Source organism: Oncorhynchus gorbuscha, linkage group LG24, assembly GCF_021184085.1.
Source record: "Oncorhynchus gorbuscha isolate QuinsamMale2020 ecotype Even-year linkage group LG24, OgorEven_v1.0, whole genome shotgun sequence".
Taxonomy (NCBI): domain Eukaryota; kingdom Metazoa; phylum Chordata; class Actinopteri; order Salmoniformes; family Salmonidae; genus Oncorhynchus; species Oncorhynchus gorbuscha.
Genome location: NC_060196.1, coordinates 2,926,515 through 2,944,787, shown reverse-complemented (window position 1 = coordinate 2,944,787; position 18,273 = coordinate 2,926,515). Strand labels below are relative to the sequence as shown.

At 50.4% G+C, this 18,273-nt stretch overlaps 1 protein-coding gene across 1 annotated transcript in view; it reads right to left on the bottom strand.

Moving 5' to 3' along the window:
• Nucleotides 1-65: 65 nt before the first annotated feature.
• The window catches only part of LOC124012092 (rho GTPase-activating protein 7-like), a 140,691-nt gene continuing 122,483 nt past the window's right edge, over nt 66-18,273 (bottom strand). Inside the window, exons 5-8 of the mRNA XM_046325494.1 lie at nt 14,321-14,392; nt 11,765-11,846; nt 6,539-6,602; nt 66-1,982 (exon numbers count right to left, since the gene is read on the bottom strand). Of these exons, the coding sequence (XP_046181450.1) occupies nt 255-1,982; nt 6,539-6,602; nt 11,765-11,846; nt 14,321-14,392 (1,946 nt within the window). The 3' untranslated portion in view covers nt 66-254. The remainder of the gene's footprint in view (nt 1,983-6,538; nt 6,603-11,764; nt 11,847-14,320; nt 14,393-18,273) is intronic.

Here is an 18,273-nt window from a genome sequence, read left to right as displayed (position 1 = left end):
TTTCTGTACCTCCTTCTTTCTCCCTCTTTCTGTCTGTTTGTGCACCTCCACTCCACCACCCTCTCTCTCACCCTCCTTCTCATCCTCTCTCTCACCCTCTCTCTCACCCTCCTTCTCATCCTCTCTCTCACCCTCTCTCTCACCCTTTCTCTCTCTCAACCCTTCATCCAAAACACTGAATTGAGCTCGCCAGTCATTCATCTTAACACACAGGACATTTTCTCAAATGGGGACAATAACAATATTGGTGATATCTATAGATTGATTAACAGAGAGGTGATTAATGAATTAATTACTGACCTGTTAGATCTGGTGAGAGAGGCTCCCACTCCGGAGTCCCTCCTCTCCCTCATGGCTTCTTCCCCCTCCCCTTCTTCCCCCTCGCCTTCTTTCCCCTCGCCTTCTCCCAGAGGGTTACCCGTGCTGTCCTGGTCGCTCCCGTTGTCCGTCTCCTCCAGCCGGTTCTGCAAAGGTGAGGATGGACAAGGAGACGCTGAATCCAATGCTGAATCCGAATCCCCCTCATCTTCTTCCTCTTCGTCATCCTCTTCTCCGGCTGCCACCCTGTCCGTCCAGGCGTTGACGAATCGCTGCAGGCCGTTGACACATTCCAGCACATCCTCCAACTTTGGCCCCTCCCCTTCTTCATTGTCTTCATCGTCTTCCTCGTCTTGATAGGCCACGTTGGGCACGTTGTCGTAGAAACTCAGGCGGCTGTCCGCTGAGCCGGTGGAGCCGCAACGCGTTTGGCATCGACTACCGAGATAGCGCGGATCGGCATTTCCACTTTGCGGTGGTTGTTTGCCGTCGCCGAGCGCTTTGGGGAATGTGCCCGGTTTGTGGCCTTCGGGAAGGTAGAAGAAAATCACGCCTTCTTCCTCCTCTTCCTCCTCCCTCTCTCCGTTGAGGCGACCACGCTTGCTTTGGTTTTGCTCAGCCACTATCCGGTTACTAGGCTGTTGCTGAGGTGGTTTCTGTCTGGTTTTGGGTTGGGTTGAACCTGGGGGTTGTTGTTCTCCAGGCGGCTGTAGGAAAACGCTTAACGGGTCAAAACCTTCCAGGTACATACCACCTCTCTTACTGGCTCCCACCGCGGTGCTGTGGCTTCGGGTTCGTGTCACCGGGCTCGGGGTGCTAACGGTGCTTCCGCTGCTTGCTTCTGATTGGCTACTGCCCGTGCTTCCGGAGCTCCCCATGCTGCCACTGCTGGTCTGCGTGGAGTAGGATACGCTCCTGTTACGGTTCAGGGTCATGGTTTGGGTCGGGTTGAGGGTGGAGATGTCAACGCAGTTGAGGCGCCGTAGCTTGTCGTCGTCTAGTCCTTCTTTGATGACCGGCCCGCTGATCTCCAGTTTGGAAGGTCTTCCCCCGCCTCCGTTCTTCTTCTTGCTATTGGAAGTGGCGCTCCTCAGTCTGATGTTCTCCATGCGCTTGAGGAAACTCTTGGCCCGTGAGCGCGTGCTCTTCCCTCCTCTAGTCTCGCTCCCTCCTCCTTCTATCCTTCCTGTTCCCACAATTCCACTGGGCTTGCCGTCGAAGGAGAAGTGACCTTGGGTCGTCTCCAATGGTGAGTGCGGATGCCCGTCAGACAGCGAGTCCTCGGTGGCGCCGCACGAGCCGCCCGTGCCCGAGGAGGAGCACATGCTGGCCATCGAGTTGGCGCGGGTGGCGCCCGCCGCTGGGGTGGCATCGCTAGATGTGGCACCATCGACTATCCCTCCCTCTCCAACACTCCCGCTGCTGTGAAGCGAGGCCACCTCGGGCTGCTCGCTGAGATCCGTCAGCACACTCTCGGAGCTCAGGCCCTCGCGGAGCTGCCCCTGACCGGCCGAGGGTCTCTGGACCTGGGGGAAGGGTGGCTGGTTTCCACCCGGGAGGAAGAAGACATCCAGCTCCTCCAGGCGAGACCAGCGCTTGCTGTCCCGCTGGAAGGTCCAAAGGCCACTGATGGCGCATGGCTCTTCCTCGTCTGAATCCTCACTCTGGAGTAGAGAGAGAGAAGACAGAGGGGGCAGGTTAGTGTCATGAATCTTGTTCTGGAGGCAGCTCTGCAGAGTGGTCAATAGCTGGCACGGCCACAATGTAATAAAATCTCAAACCTAAAGTTAACCCTAACCTAAACCTTAACCACACTGATAACCCTAATGCCTAACCCTAATCTTAAATTAAGCCGAAAATCAAAAAAAGAAAACATTAATTTTTGCAATATATCCCATCTAGTGAAAATCTCTCAGTTCTGCCTCTAAGATTCCTGACAATAAACGTCAACCCGCTGGTGACACATTATCACTATAAGAAGAGAAGAAAAATGCACAAAGAAATGACAGTTTCATCAAAAAGACGTCATATTTTCAAGATTTTCTTTCTCTTGTTTCATGAACAAGGTTTTAACATGAAATCTGTTTCTAAAAGGTGAATGGCCATGAAGTCAAACGAGCCGCCCTGCATTCTGTCTAGATGACCTTCCATTCCCTCAGAGTGCACTACTTGAGACCAGGGCCCATAGAGCTCTGGTCAAAAGTAGTGCACTATATATGGGAAAGGGGTGTCGTTTGGGACACGGCCTTTGTGTGAGAGCAGCAGGGATATTCACAGACAGCAGATCTGTGAACATTCCTCAACTCCCTCCAGACCACTGGAACATTTCACAGAGATAAGATTCACACACAGCTGGTTAATGGTTGTTATTGTGTTGGAACTTATCCCTGACCGTGAAAACGACAACAGAGTCTCACTATCTTTCTCTCTCTTACACACACACACACACACACACACACACACACACACACACACACACACACACACACACACACACACACACACACACACACACACACACACACACACACACACACACACACACACACACACACACACACACACACACACACACACACACACACACACGTCCCGAGAGGAGTCGAGGAAATTCCACCCCGATCCGAGAAGTTCACACGCCAGCCGACCAGGGCAACCCCCCCACGCTCACCCCCACAGAGGTGTAACTACCCTATCGTCCCCACAGGGCCAGTCTGTCCGCCTAATTCAGGAAAGTGAAACTGCCTGCCGAGGGGACCAGGGAGCCGGGGGGCAGAGGAGGGGCGCGGGAGTCTCCAGACTTCACAGGCGCCTCCTTCACGGTGGCTGAGAGCGATGGGGACAAAAGTCCATCAAATAAAACCCCGGGTCCTCATTTTATGACCCCACTCTCCACTCACCACGACACACACTGGCCTTTCTTACTTCAGGCTTTGATCGCGGCGGCCAGAAACTCCTTGTGTCTGATATACTAACTGGCGTCGTGACGACCATCGTGGGGGAGTTTGACTTTGGAGCTCAATAGCAACAATGTCAATACCTAGAACTACCTAGATGGCCAGTCTTATCTTCACCTGCATTCAGTCACTCCTGTGGGTGTTTTGATACGTCCTAAACAACTTGATACGACTTTGATACGTCCTAAACAACTTGATACGACTTTGATACGTCCTAAACAACTTGATACGACTTTGATACGTCCTAAACAACTTGATACGACTTTGATACGTCCTAAACAACTTTGATACGTCCTAAACAACTTGATTTGACGTCCTAAAACAACTTGATACGACTTTGATACGTCCTAAACAATTTGATTTGATACGTCCTAAACAACTTGATACGACTTTGATTTGACGTCCTAAACTTGATACGTCCTAAACCCAATTTGACTTTGATACGTCCTAAACAACTTGATACGACTTTGATACGTCCTAAACAACTTGATACGACTTTGATACGTCCTAAAGGACTTGATACGACTTTGATACGTCCTAAAGGACTTGATACGACTTTGATACGTCCTAAAGGACTTGATACGACTTTGATACGTCCTAAACAACTTGATACGACTTTGATACGTCCTAAACCCAATTTGACTTTGATACGTCCTAAACCCAATTTGACTTTGACTTGATAATTTGAAACCCAATTTGATTTGATACGTCCTAAACAACTTGATACGACTTTGATACGTCCTAAACCCAATTTGACTTTGATACGTCCTAAACCCAATTTGACTTTGATACGTCCTAAACCCAATTTGACTTTGATACGTCCTAAACAACTTGATATGACTTTGATACGTCCTAAAGGACTTGATACGACTTTGATACGTCCTAAACAACTTGATATGACTTTGATACGTCCTAAAGGACTTGATACGTCCTAAACCCAATTTGACTTTGATACGTCCTAAACCCAATTTGACTTTGATACGTCCTAAACAACTTGATATGACTTTGATACGTCCTAAAGGACTTGATACGACTTTGATACGTCCTAAACAACTTGATACGACTTTGATACGTCCTAAACGACTTGATACGACTTTGATACGTCCTAAACAACTTGATACGACTTTGATACGTCCTAAACCCAATTTGACTTTGATACGTCCTAAACCCAATTTGACTTTGATACGTCCTAAACCCAATTTGACTTTGATACGTCCTAAACTAATTTGACTTTGATACGTCCTAACCCAATTTGACTTTGATACGTCCTAAACCCAATTTGACTTTGATACGTCCTAAACCCAATTTGACTTTGATACGAATTTGACTTTGATACGTCCTAAACCCAATTTGACTTTGATGACTTTGATACGTCCTAAACCCAATTTGACTTTGATACGTCCTAAACAACTTGATTTGACTTTGATACGTCCTAAACCCAATTTGACTTTGATACGTCCTAAACCCAATTTGACTTTGATACGTCCTAAACCCAATTTGACTTTGATACGTCCTAAACCCAATTTGACTTTGATACGTCCTAAACCCAATTTGACTTTGATACGTCCTAAACCCAATTTGACTTTGATACGTCCTAAACCCAATTTGACTTTTTGATAAACCCAATCTAAACCCAATTTGACTTTGATACGTCCTAAACCCAATTTGACTTTGATACGTCCTAAACCCAATTTGACTTTGATACGTCCTAAACCCAATTTGACTTTGATACGAAACCCAATTTGACTTTGATACGTCCTAAACCCAATTTGACTTTGATACGTCCTAAACCCAATTTGACTTTGATACGTCCTAAACCCAATTTGACTTTGAAACCCAATTTGACTTTGATACGTCCTAAACCCAATTTGACTTTGATACGTCCTAAACCCAATTTGACTTTGATACGTCCTAAACCCAATTTGACTTTGATACTTTGACTTTGATACGTCCTAAACCCAATTTGACTTTGATACGTCCTAAACCCAATTTGACTTTGATACGTCCTAAACCCAATTTGACTTTGATACGTCCTAAACCCAATTTGACTTTGATACGTCCTAAACCCAATTTGACTTTGATACGTCCTAAACCCAATTTGACTTTGATACGTCCTAAACCCAATTTTTGACTTTGATACGTCCCCAATTTGAAACCCAAACCCAATTTGACTTTGATTTGACTTTGATCGTCCTAAACCCAATTTGACTTTGATTTGATACGTCCTAAACCCAATTTGACTTTGATACGTCCTAAACCCAATTTGACTTTGATACGTCCTAAACCCAATTTGACTTTGATACCAAACCCAATTGACTTTGATACGTCCTAAACCCAATTTGACTTTGATACGTCCTAAACCCAATTTGACTTTGATACGTCCTAAACCCAATTTGACTTTGATACGTCCTAAACCCAATTTGACTTTGATACGTCCTAAACCCAATTTGACTTTGATACGTCCTAAACCCAATTTGACTTTGATACGTCCTAAACCCAATTTGACTTTGATACGTCCTAAACCCAATTTGACTTTGATACGTCCTAAACCCAATTTGACTTTTTGACTTTGATACGTCCTAAACCCAATTTGACTTTGATACGTCCTAAACCCAATTTGACTTTGATACGTCCTAAACCCAATTTGACTTTGATACGTCCTAAACCCAATTTGACTTTGATACGTCCTAAACCCAATTTGCTTTAGTTTGGGATAGTTTGGATTCGTTTGGATTAGTTTGCGGTAGGTTATGGGGATCATGGCCAATAGCTGGCTTGTTTTTAATTTAACCAATGAAACCAGGGGGAGAGAAATGAGAAAGCAGCGACATACTATTCCCTTTTATGGACAATGATATGAGGAAGTGATGTTGTGTGTGTTTATGTCTGTATGTGTGTGTGTGTCTGTATGTGTGTGTGTCTGTATGTGTGTGTGTGTCTGTATGTGTGTGTGTGCGTGTGTGTGCGTGTGTTCAGGATCAGGCCTGAGGAAGAAGGGCCAGCCGCGTGAACAGCAAGCCCTTCATTTGGACATAAAAGCTATCTTTCCTTGCCTTGGGCTCTTCATAAAGGGCTTGATAAAAAGACAGGTGCCTTTTCATTAGAAGAGAAGAGAGAGAGAGAGACTTTCACACCCCAGGCTATAAGGAGGTCGGAGTTGGAGGACAGGTAGGAAAAACTCAACTGGGGTTGGAAAAGTTCTGAAGAATTAGGGGATTTTTGGGTGTGAAAGAGTGGAAGAGGAAGAGGAGGGATGAACTTACTCTCTTTCTCTGTGGGGAGATCTCCAGTCTCATCAGGGCACACTTGTTGAGGGTGTTCAGTCTCCTGTAAATAGATACAGATACACAATCAGATACATAAACACACACACACACTTCGAGGAGTCCTAGCAAAAGCCCCAACAACAAGCCTCTGATAGAGACAAACTCCTGAGAGAGAAAAGACAGGAAGAGAGAGAGAGAGAGAGAGAGAGAGAGAGAGAGAGAGAGAGAGAGAGAGAGAGAGAGAGAGAGAGAGAGAGGAAGAGAGAGAGAGAGGGAGAGAGAGAGAGGAAGAGAGAGAGAGAGCGAGAGAGAGAGAGAGAGAGAGGGGGGGGTGAGCAGCTAATGAGGCGCTGAAGGATAAGCCGGGATAAGAGGGGAAGAAGAGAAGGATTGAAAAGAGAGAGAAATCAGCTAGATTGGCGACAACAAGACGACAAAGGGGGAAGGGGGGGCTTATCCCGCTGGACACCTGGCGAGGGGGTGGGGTGTAGTAGTATTCGTAGTGTGTGTGTGTGTGTGTGTGTGTGTGTGTGTGTGTGTGTGTGTGTGTGTGTGTGTGTGTGTGTGTGTGTGTGTGTGTGTGTGTGTGTGTGTGTGTGTGTGTGTGTGTGTGTGTGTGTGTGTGTGTGTGTGCTCTCCCCTCTGAAGAGCTCTGAAAGCAGATCATGTGACAATGGAGGGAGGAAGGGGTTGAGAAAGGGAAGGATAGAGAGAGGGATTGAGAGAGAGGGATTGAGGAAGGGGTTGAGAAAGGGAAGGATAGAGAGAGGGATTGAGAGAGAGGGATTGAGGAAGGGGTTGAGAGGCTTGAATGGAGAGATGACTTCTGAAGCCTTGCTTCAATACACTATTCCCTATTTAGTGCACTGCTTTTGACCAGGACCCAAATTCTGGTCAAATGTAATGCACTATACAGGGAATAGGGTGCCATTTGGGATGTAACCTAGATCAACTGGAAAAGTCCACTCACTCCTGATAAATCTGATCGATGCACTTTGAACAACTGTATTTAAATGCATGAAAGTTACTTCACCGGTCCCAGGAGTCAACTGTTCAGTAACAGAGGAGGCTGGTGAGGGGAGGGCTGCTCATAATAATGGCTGGAAGGGTCAATAGAATGGTATACATTTAGCCCATCCTCCAATGGCGAACATAAAGATTCACAGGCCAAGTCATTGACTGTCTAAAGTACGGCGCGCCACATGGTTCAATGTGCCACCTGTGTACGATGGGCAAACTTAGGAAAAGGTTTCATTTGTGGTAAGTGCATGTGGGCCACCATCTTCATGCACCTCCGCTATTGAAAGTGACACCATAGGACCTTTACCACTGACATGGCATTACATAACATGATAGGTAGCCCTTTAAATGTTACCCACAACCCCTTGGGCCGAGAAGCCACCCAGGTGTGGCGAAAGGAGGGAATGATATAGATTTGTTGTCTTTAAAAACAACAACAAGAACATAGCGTGACCGTGGAGACGGAGCGAGGGAGGGAATGTGGAGAGATAAGACAAGAGAGATGGAGAGAACAGGACAACGGTACAAAACGTCTCTAATTGGAGAGAAGTAAACAATTACAGCCCCCACGGTGCATGTATCATACCTCATCACTTAGAGACAGAGAGAGAGAGAGGGAGGTGAGAGAGAGAGGACAGAGGGAGGACAGTGAGGGAGGAGAGAGAGGGAGGACAGAGGGAGGACAGAGAGGGAGGAGAGAGAGGGAGGACAGAGAGAGAGGACAGAGGGAGGACAGTGAGGGAGGAGAGAGAGGGAGGACAGAGAGGGAGGAGAGAGAGGGAGGACAGAGAGGGAGGACAGAAGGAGAGGACAGAGGGAGGACAGTGAGGGAGGACAGAGAGGGAGGACAGAGGGAGGACAGAGAGGGAGGAGAGAAAGGGAGGACAGAGAGAGAGGACAGAGAGAGAGGACAGAGGGAGGACAGTGAGGGAGGAGAGAGAGGGAGGACAGAGAGGGAGGACAGAGGGAGGACAGAGAGGGAGGACAGAGAGGGAGGAGAGAGAGGGAGGACAGAGAGAGAGGACAGAGAGGGAGGACAGAGGGAGAGGACAGAGGGAGGAGAGAGAGGGAGGACAGAGAGGGAGGACAGAGGGAGAGGACAGAGAGGGAGGAGAGAGAGGACAGAGGGAGGACAGAGGGAGGACAGAGAGAGGACAGAGAGGGAGGACAGAGAGGGAGGACAGAGAGAGAGGACAGAGGGAGGACAGAGAGGGAGGACAGAGAGAGAGGACAGAGGGAGGACAGAGAGGGAGGACAGAGAGAGAGGACAGAGAGAGGACAGAGGGAGGACAGAGAGAGGACAGAGAGGGAGGAGAGAGAGGGAGGACAGAGAGAGAGGACAGAGGGAGGACAGAGAGGGAGGAGAGAGAGGGAGGACAGAGAGAGAGGACAGAGGGAGGACAGAGAGGGAGGAGAGAGAGGGAGGACAGAGAAAGAGGACAGAGAGAGGACAGAGGGAGGACAGAGAGGGAGGAGAGAGAGGGAGGACAGAGGGAGGACAGAGGGAGGACAGAGAGGGAGGAGAGAGAGAGGACAGAGGGAGGATAGAGAGGGAGGAGAGAGAGGGAGGACAAGGGAGGACAGAGAGGGAGGACAGAGAGAGGACGGAGAGGGAGGACAGAGAGGGAGGATGTATGGAAAAGCTGAAGAGATAGAAGCATAATGAAAGAGAAAGAGGGAGAGAGGGAGGTACAGAGAGAGGCAGAGTTAAAGTTAGACAAAAGCGATGGATGCAGAGTGAAAGAGTAATATAATAATAATAATATATGCCATTTAGCAGACGCTTTTATCCAAAGCGACTTACAGTCATGTGTGCATACATTCTACGTATGGGTGGTCCCGGGAATCGAACCCACTACCCTGGCGTTACAAGCGCCACGCTCTACCAACTGAGCTACAGAAAGAGAAAGCAGGTGGGAGTCAGAAGAGAGATAGAGAGAAAGAGGCCGAGGGAGAAAAGAGAGGCTTATCGCGTTCCTATTTCATCTCAAACCCAACCTGCAGAGCATGCCATCTTTGAAGATATACTTTCTTCGCTATCTTCACTATGCCTTCCCCTATTGCAGAGAAGATGACAGATAGAGAAGACAGATTTAGAGAAGAAGAAAAAATAAATAGACAAAGGAACATAAAAGTGGGTGAAGGTTGAGAAAGAGAGGAGGTGAGGAGGACATAGAGAGGTGAGGAGGGGAGGAGAGGTGAGGAGGGGAGAGAGAGGTGAGGAGGGAGAGAGGAGGGGAGAGAGAGGTGAGGAGGGGAGAGAGAGGTGAGGAGGGGAGAGAGAGGTGAGGAGGACATAGAGAGGTGAGGAGGGGAGAGAGAGGTGAGGAGGGGAGAGAGAGGTGAGGAGGGGAGAGAGAGGTGAGGAGGACATAGAGAGGTGAGGACATAGAGAGAGGAGGAGACATAGAGAGGTGAGGAGGGGAGAGGTGAGGAGGACATAGAGAGGTGAGGAGGGGAGAGAGAGGTGAGGAGGACATAGAGAGGTGAGGAGGACATAGAGAGGTGAGGAGGACATAGAGAGGTGAGGAGGACATAGAGAGGTGAGGAGGACATAGAGAGGTGAGGAGGACATAGAGAGGTGAGGAGGGGAGAGAGAGGTGAGGAAGACATAGAGAGGTGAGGAGGGGAGAGAGAGATGAGGAGGACATAGAGAGGTGAGGAGGACACAGAGAGTTGAGGAGGACATAGAGAGGTGAGGAGGGGAGAGAGAGGTGAGGAGGACATAGAGAGGTGAGAAGGACATAGAGAGATGAGGAGGACACAGAGAGGTGAGGAGGACATAGAGAGATGAGGAGGGGAGAGAGAGGTGAGGAGGACATAGAGAGGTGAGGAGGGGAGAGAGAGGTGAGGAGGACATAGAGAGGTGAGGAGGACATAGAGAGGTGAGGAGGACATAGAGAGGTGAGGAGGGGAGAGAGAGGTGAGGAGGACACAGAGAGGTGAGGAGGACATAGAGAGGTGAGCAGGACATAGAGAGGTGAGGAGGACATAGAGAGGTGAGGAGGACATAGAGAGGTGAAGAGGACATAGAGAGGTGAGGAGGACATAGAGAGGTGAGCAGGACAAAGAGAGGTGAGGAGGACATAGAGAGGTGAGGAGGACATAGAGAGGTGAGGAGGACATAGAGAGGTGAGCAGGACATAGAGAGGTGAGGAGGACATAGAGAGGTGAGCAGGACATAGAGAGGTGAGCAGGACAAAGAGAGGTGAGCAGGACAAAGAGAGGTGAGGAGGACATAGAGAGGTGAGGAGGGAAGAGAGGTGAGGAGGACATAGAGAGGTGAGGAGGACATAGAGAGGTGAGGAGGACATAGAGAGGTGAGCAGGACAAAGAGAGGTGAGGAGGACATAGAGAGGTGAGCAGGACATAGAGAGGTGAGGAGGACATAGAGAGGTGAGCAGGACATAGAGAGGTGAGGAGGACATAGAGAGGTGAGGAGGACATAGAGAGGTGAGCAGGACAAAGAGCGGTGAGCAGGACAAAGAGAGGTGAGGAGGACATAGAGAGGTGAGGAGGACATAGAGAGGTGAGCAGGACATAGAGAGGTGAGGAGGACATAGAGAGGTGAGGAGGACATAGAGAGGTGAGCAGGACATAGAGAGGTGAGGAGGACATAGAGAGGTGAGCAGGACATAGAGAGGTGAGCAGGACAAAGAGAGGTGAGCAGGACAAAGAGAGGTGAGGAGGACATAGAGAGGTGAGGAGGGAAGAGAGGTGAGGAGGACATAGAGAGGTGAGGAGGACATAGAGAGGTGAGCAGGACAAAGAGAGGTGAGGAGGACATAGAGAGATGAGCAGGACATAGAGAGGTGAGGAGGACATAGAGAGGTGAGCAGGACATAGAGAGGTGAGGAGGACATAGAGAGGTGAGGAGGACATAGAGAGGTGAGGAGGACATAGAGAGGTGAGCAGGACAAAGAGAGGTGAGGAGGACATAGAGAGGTGAGCAGGACATAGAGAGGTGAGCAGGACATAGAGAGGTGAGGAGGACATAGAGAGGTGAGGAGGGGAGAGAGAGGTGAGGAGGACATAGAGAGGTGAGGAGGGAAGAGAGGTGAGGAAGGAAGAGAGAGGAGAGGAGGGAAGAGAGAGGAGAGGAGGGAAGAGAGAGGAGACCTACAAGAATGCTCTATAGGTTCAGTTGTTGACTTCTGGAGAAGTGAGAGATGAAGAAAAAGAGAAGTGGAGGAGAAGTCTCACCTGCACAGAGCCTCGATGGCATCTCGGTCCAGGAAATCATGGTCCCTGGTCACAGACACAATCTCAATGGGGAACAAGCCATCTGAAACCAAGAGAGAGATAGAGAGAGAGAGAGAGCGCGAGAGAGAGAGAGAGTTAGCAAGAGAGCAAGAAGGAGGGAGGGATGAAGAGAGAAATACATTTCATTTGATGTATTTAACTGCACCAGTAAGCAGACACAATCCATTGCAAACTATGTAACTCTCTGTCAGACATTGGGTTACTGTCTTCACAAATGTCCACCTGTTCCTTTCCTCCCCCCACACACAACCCACACACATCCGACACACACCACAATGAAAGCTAAGAGGAAGTGGCGTCTTAGCCGGCCAAACAAACACAGCTGTACCATTCAGACCTGGGCAGCAGGGGGGTGAGTGTGGGCGGGGGACGACAGTAGAATGACAATAGGTACTCCTGCATTAAAGGAGTCCTCTGATTATCTCACTCGCTCTTCTCTATATCACTCTATTAAAGGGGCATGTTGGGAAACTCACTTTATTAAAGGGGAAATCTGGGAATCAAACTCACTCTAAAAAATGGCGCCCTACTTTTAACCAGGGCCCGTACGTTTCTGGTTAGATGTAGTGCACTATAAATGGAATAGGGTGCCAATTGGGACAGAGTCTGATGTCTGCTGGTGAAGATGTGAGTAAAAACGTGTGAAAGAAGAAGAGAGATCAATTATAAAGGAATGTATTGGACGGAGGCAAGAATGCAATGATGACCCTAGTCGCCGTATCCTACAGCTCCTAGCCTCCTAGCTACCTAGTCCGCCTCCCAATTGGCAGCCTATTCCATTTATACTGCACTACTTCTAACCAGAAACGTACGGGCCCTGGTTAAAAGTAGGGCGCCATTTTTTGGGACACAAGCCTAAGGGCCAACGGTGATAAGAAAACGGCGGCTTTTCTATTCACCTTCCACAAGCTGTACTGTGACAGTACTATCTGTCTGCCTTATCTGCTGTGGGGCAGGAGTCCTTTACAGCCAGAGATAATAGAACAGAGGGGGATGTGTCCTGTGTCAGCACGTATTCTGTCCTCATCAGACTGACCTGGTATGAGTCAACATAGCTCATCACAAAGCTGTCGGATGGACGGTTTGGTGTGTGTGTACCTCTCTTTGTAATTGTGTGTGTGCGCGCCTCTCTGTGTGTGTGCTTCTCTCTTTCTCTCTCTCTCTGTGTGTGTGTGTGTGTGTGTGTGTGTGTGTGTGTGTGTGTGTGTGTGTGTGTGTGTGTGTGTGTGTGTGTGTGTGTGTGTGTGTGTGTGTGTGTGTGTGTGTGTGTGTGTGTGTGTGTGTGTGTGTGTGTGTGTGTGTGTGTGTGTGTCACACACAACCTTAATCACCTCTCCAAAAACATGGCGAACGTCCCAGTGTCTTGGTAGATAGAACACCCAGCACGGTTCAATGGCAACGACTAACGAACTGTTGACAAAGCTAGTTGTATCATGCTTTAAGGTCCCTCGTTGTATTATGCTTTAAGGTCCCTCGTTGTATTATGCCCTCAGATTACATAAAAGGGTACTGGCTGTGCGGGCACGTTTTTAGGTTACGTATGAGGACACCTTATGGCTTCAGGGTTTTGGTAATTGTTGCACTTGTGTGTCTGCAACATCGAGGTTCACTGAGGCAAAACAAAAACACACCGCTGGCACCTCAGGAATGTGTGTGTGGTTGTGTGTGTGTGTGTGTGTGTGTGTGTGTGTGTGTGTGTGTGTGTGTGTGTGTGTGTGTGTGTGTGTGTGTGTGTGTGTGTGTGTGTGTGTGTGTGTGTGTGTGTGTGTGTGTGTGTGTGTGTGTGTGTGTGTGACGCGCGTGTTTCTGCATAAGCAAGGCAACTTGGCGGGGAGGGGTGAATTAGCACTTCAAATGATAAAAGGATTGGACCATGGAGATCGAAGGAAAGAGGACAGGAAGAGAGGAGTCTTGCGTGTCATTGGACTCTACAGTCTATAGAATGTTCTGGACTTCAGCTGTAGTTCAATAAAAATACCAACTTTGGAGAGGACGTCAACAGAACAGCCTGTCTTGTGTTTGTCCATTAAAATTAGCATAGCGAGTAAATTAGCTCAATTTAACATTAGAGGTTCAACATTTTAGGTCATGCCAGTCTGTCACATTGAGTTAGCCTGTAAACGGAAGAGTCGACAGACTGGAAGAAAATGAAGGGTGGGTTCTCTCTCTCTCCTTCTCTAAAATCAACCATGACTTCATCAGATGGCAAGATGGGAACTGTGTAACGTTAATTTGCCCTGATGTTTGGTGAGAAAACAGCTCTCCTAAAGTTCACGTGACCAAGAAAATCTACCACCACCAGGATTTCACTGTTACTGTGACATTTTCACACGGTCTGTGGGAAAGGGGACATTGGCAACAAATCATAAAGCTCGGGCCAGCGATGATGTTAGCTTTTCCCATTCGCCTCGGTCATTCGCTTGTCACCCCCTTGTGCCAGGGACAGATCAGGCACAGCTGTGGACGGCTGTCGCAGGGGTTCTTAGGGGTCCTTACCTTCGTACAGCTGGGCGTACTGTGGGAAACCGGCAGCCCGGAGCCAGGTGCACGCCTCTTTGGCCTCCATCTCTGCAAGGGAGGGAACAGAAAGACGACCTTTGAGATATAAAATCCCCTTTATTGGGTCAAAATCACTTATTACAGAAACACACTCAAAACCATCACTTCAGTCCTATAAATCAAACCAAATCATAGAGATCAAATCAAAGTGTATTGGTTGCGTACACAGTTTAGCAGATGTTACCGCGGGTGCAGAGAGATGCTTGTGTTACTAGCTCCTAACAGCGGCTCAAAAAGTACCGCTGATATATAACACCACCTGGAGTAGACGTGTGATTGGCTGTAAGTGTTTTTTCAGTGGTCAAAATGGGACCTGAAGTCTATCCACACAGTTCAGTCTGACACAGACCTCTTGACCCTCTTAGTCCCGGTCACTACCCTCTCACATGCTCCCCAAGACCCCAAAGCCACAGTTCACACCAGCCGTGTCAGCCGCTGATGCGCAGTGTGTGTGTGTGTGTGTTTCCACTGCGTCACAAGCCCCCAGTAAGTGTCGCGCTGAAACGTTTCTTCCGCGTTACTTTAGCGTAGTCGCAGCGTTTCCTTGAGAAGACCTGTCTTGTAACCCTTCTGTGTTTTTGGAGGTGTGGTGTTACATTTACTAGGGAGCCGCTAAGTGCCGTCGATGGATGTCGCGGTGGGAGACATAGTGTGTCTGGAGGAGGCAGACTCCCCCATTAGCAGTAATAAGCCCCTTTAGATTCCACGTGCCAAATGGTCACCGTGCCCCACCCTCCACCATGTTGGCTCCAGCAGCCACACCCCTCAGTGTTCCTCACACACACAACAGGATCAGTGGCCCCCGGCCCTTTAAACCCCCCCCCCCAAAACATCTGCTGCTGTCGTATCGGTGATCTATGCAATCAGTCATCACAATTGTAGAATAATGTTCCTTTCTTTCTTTCTTTCTTTCTTTTCTTACAGGTTAATGGATGTGTTTTGTGTCTCGCAGCAGGATTGGAGTAGTAATTACAGCCGTTGGGAGAAAAGCGGATGGTTTCATCTTTAGAATGCGAGTCGTAGTAGTGGTGGTGGTTCCACCTCATTTAGGCCCAGATTACAACCAGGATCTAGTGTTCTAACTTTGGAACGGAACAGGCCATTTACTTCCACAGGGGGGAGAGTTAGACTGGAGGGAGAAACCAACAGAAAGATAGAAAGAGATACAGTAGAAAGAAACCACTTATACAGCAGAAAGGGCCGCTGTGGTAGGAGAGTTATGGGGGATCCTCAAGTGAGACAAAGAGAGAGAGTAACAGAGATATAGAGAGAAACAGAGAGAGAGAGAGAAACAGAGAGAGAGAGAGAGAGAGAGAGAGAGAGAGAGAGAGAGAGAGAGAGAGAGAGAGAGAGAGAGAGAGAGAGAGAGAGAGAGAGAAACAGAGAGAGAGAGAGAGAGAAACAAAGAGAAAAGGGGAGAGAGAGAGAAAGAGAGTGGGTCAGACAGAGAGAGAGAGCGAGAGAGAGAGGCCCTCGCAGCTGACTAAGACCTCGTCTTACGAGGCATTTACATACCAACAAGAAGCCTAGACGGCAGACATTAGATAACTAGACAGGCTGCCGGTAAAAAAGGTGTGACACGACCAACACCCCCCCCCCTCCCAGAGGCCAGGAACTCCTCTACAACCACCCTGGGAAGACAGCAGCACCCCCAGGATCCTCCCAGAGGCCAGGAACTCCTCTACAACCACCCTGGGAAGACAGCAGCACCCCCTCCCAGAGGCCAGGAACTCCTCTACAACCACCCTGGGAAGACAGCAGCACCCCCCCCCCCCTCCCAGAGGCCAGGAACTCCTCTACAACCACCCTGGGAAGACAGCAGCACCCCCCCCCAGAGGCCAGGAACTCCTCTACAACCACCCTGGGAAGACAGCAGCACCCCCCTCCCAGAGGCCAGGAACTCCTCTACAACCACCCTGGGAAGACAGCAGCACCCCCCTCCTCCCAGAGGCCAGGAACTCCTCTACAACCACCCTGGGAAGACAGCAGAACCCCCCTCCCAGAGGCCAGGAACTCCTCTACAACCACCCTGGGAAGACAGCAGAACCCCCCTCCCAGAGGCCAGGAACTCCTCTACAACCACCCTGGGAAGACAGCAGAACCCCCCTCCCAGAGGCCAGGAACTCCTCTACAACCACCCTGGGAAGACAGCAGCACCCCCTCTCCCCCAGAGGCCAGGAACTCCTCTACAACCACCCTGGGAAGACAGCAGCACCCCCTCCCAGAGGCCAGGAACTCCTCTACAACCACCCTGGGAAGACAGCAGCACCCCCCTCCCAGAGGCCAGGAACTCCTCTACAACCACCCTGGGAAGACAGCAGCACCCCCCCCCAGAGGCCAGGAACTCCTCTACAACCACCCTGGGAAGACAGCAGCACCCCCCTCCCAGAGGCCAGGAACTCCTCTACAACCACCCTGGGAAGACAGCAGCACCCCCCCCTCCCAGAGGCCAGGAACTCCTCTACAACCACCCTGGGAAGAGCAGCACCTCCCCCTCCTCCCAGAGGCCAGGAACTCCTCTACAACCACCCTGGGAAGACAGCAGCACCCCCTCCTCCCCCAGAGGCCAGGAACTCCTCTACAACCACCCTGGGAAGACAGCAGCACCCCCCTCCCAGAGGCCAGGAACTCCTCTACAACCACCCTGGGAAGACAGCAGCACCCCCCTCTCAGAGGCCAGGAACTCCTCTACAACCACCCTGGGAAGACAGCAGCACCCCCCTCCTCCCAGAGGCCAGGAACTCCTCTACAACGACCCTGGGAAGACAGCAGCACCCCCCCCTCCCAGAGGCCAGGAACTCCTCTACAACCACCCTGGGAAGACAGCAGCACCCCCTCCCAGAGGCCAGGAACTCCTCTACAACCACCCTGGGAAGACAGCAGCACCCCCCCTCCTCCCAGAGGCCAGGAACTCCTCTACAACCACCCTGGGAAGACAGCAGCACCCCCTCCCAGAGGCCAGGAACTCCTCTACAACCACCCTGGGAAGACAGCAGCACCCCCTCCTCCCAGAGGCCAGGAACTCCTCTACAACCATCCTGGGAAGACAGCAGCACCCCCTCCTCCCAGAGGCCAGGAACTCCTCTACAACCACCCTGGGAAGACAGCAGCACCCCCTCCTCCCAGAGGCCAGGAACTCCTCTACAACCACCCTGGGAAGACAGCAGCACCCCCTCCTCCCAGAGGCCAGGAACTCCTCTACAACCACCCTGGGAAGACAGCAGCACCCCCCTCCCAGAGGCCAGGAACTCCTCTACAACCACCCTGGGAAGACAGCAGCACCGCCCCCCTCCCAGAGGCCAGGAACTCCTCTACAACCACCCTGGGAAGACAGCAGCACCCCCCCCTCACAGAGGCCAGGAACTCCTCTACAACCACCCTGGGAAGACAGCAGCACTCCCCCTCCTCCCAGAGGCCAGGAACTCCTCTACAACCACCCTGGGAAGACAGCAGCACCCCCCTCCTCCCAGAGGCCAGGAACTCCTCTACAACCACCCTGGGAAGACAGCAGCAGCACCCCCTCCTCCCAGAGGCCAGGAACTCCTCTACAACCACCCTGGGAAGACAGCAGCACCCCCTCCTCCCAGAGGCCAGGAACTCCTCTACAACCACCCTGGGAAGACAGCAGCACTCCCCCTCCTCCCAGAGGCCAGGAACTCCTCTACAACCACCCTGGGAAGACAGCAGCACCCCCCTCCTCCCAGAGGCCAGGAACTCCTCTACAACCACCCTGGGAAGACAGCAGCAGCACCCCCTCCTCCCAGAGGCCAGGAACTCCTCTACAACCACCCTGGGAAGACAGCAGCACCCCCCCTCCCTCCCAGAGGCCAGGAACTCCTCTACAACCACCCTGGGAAGACAGCAGCACCCCCCCTCCCAGAGGCCAGGAA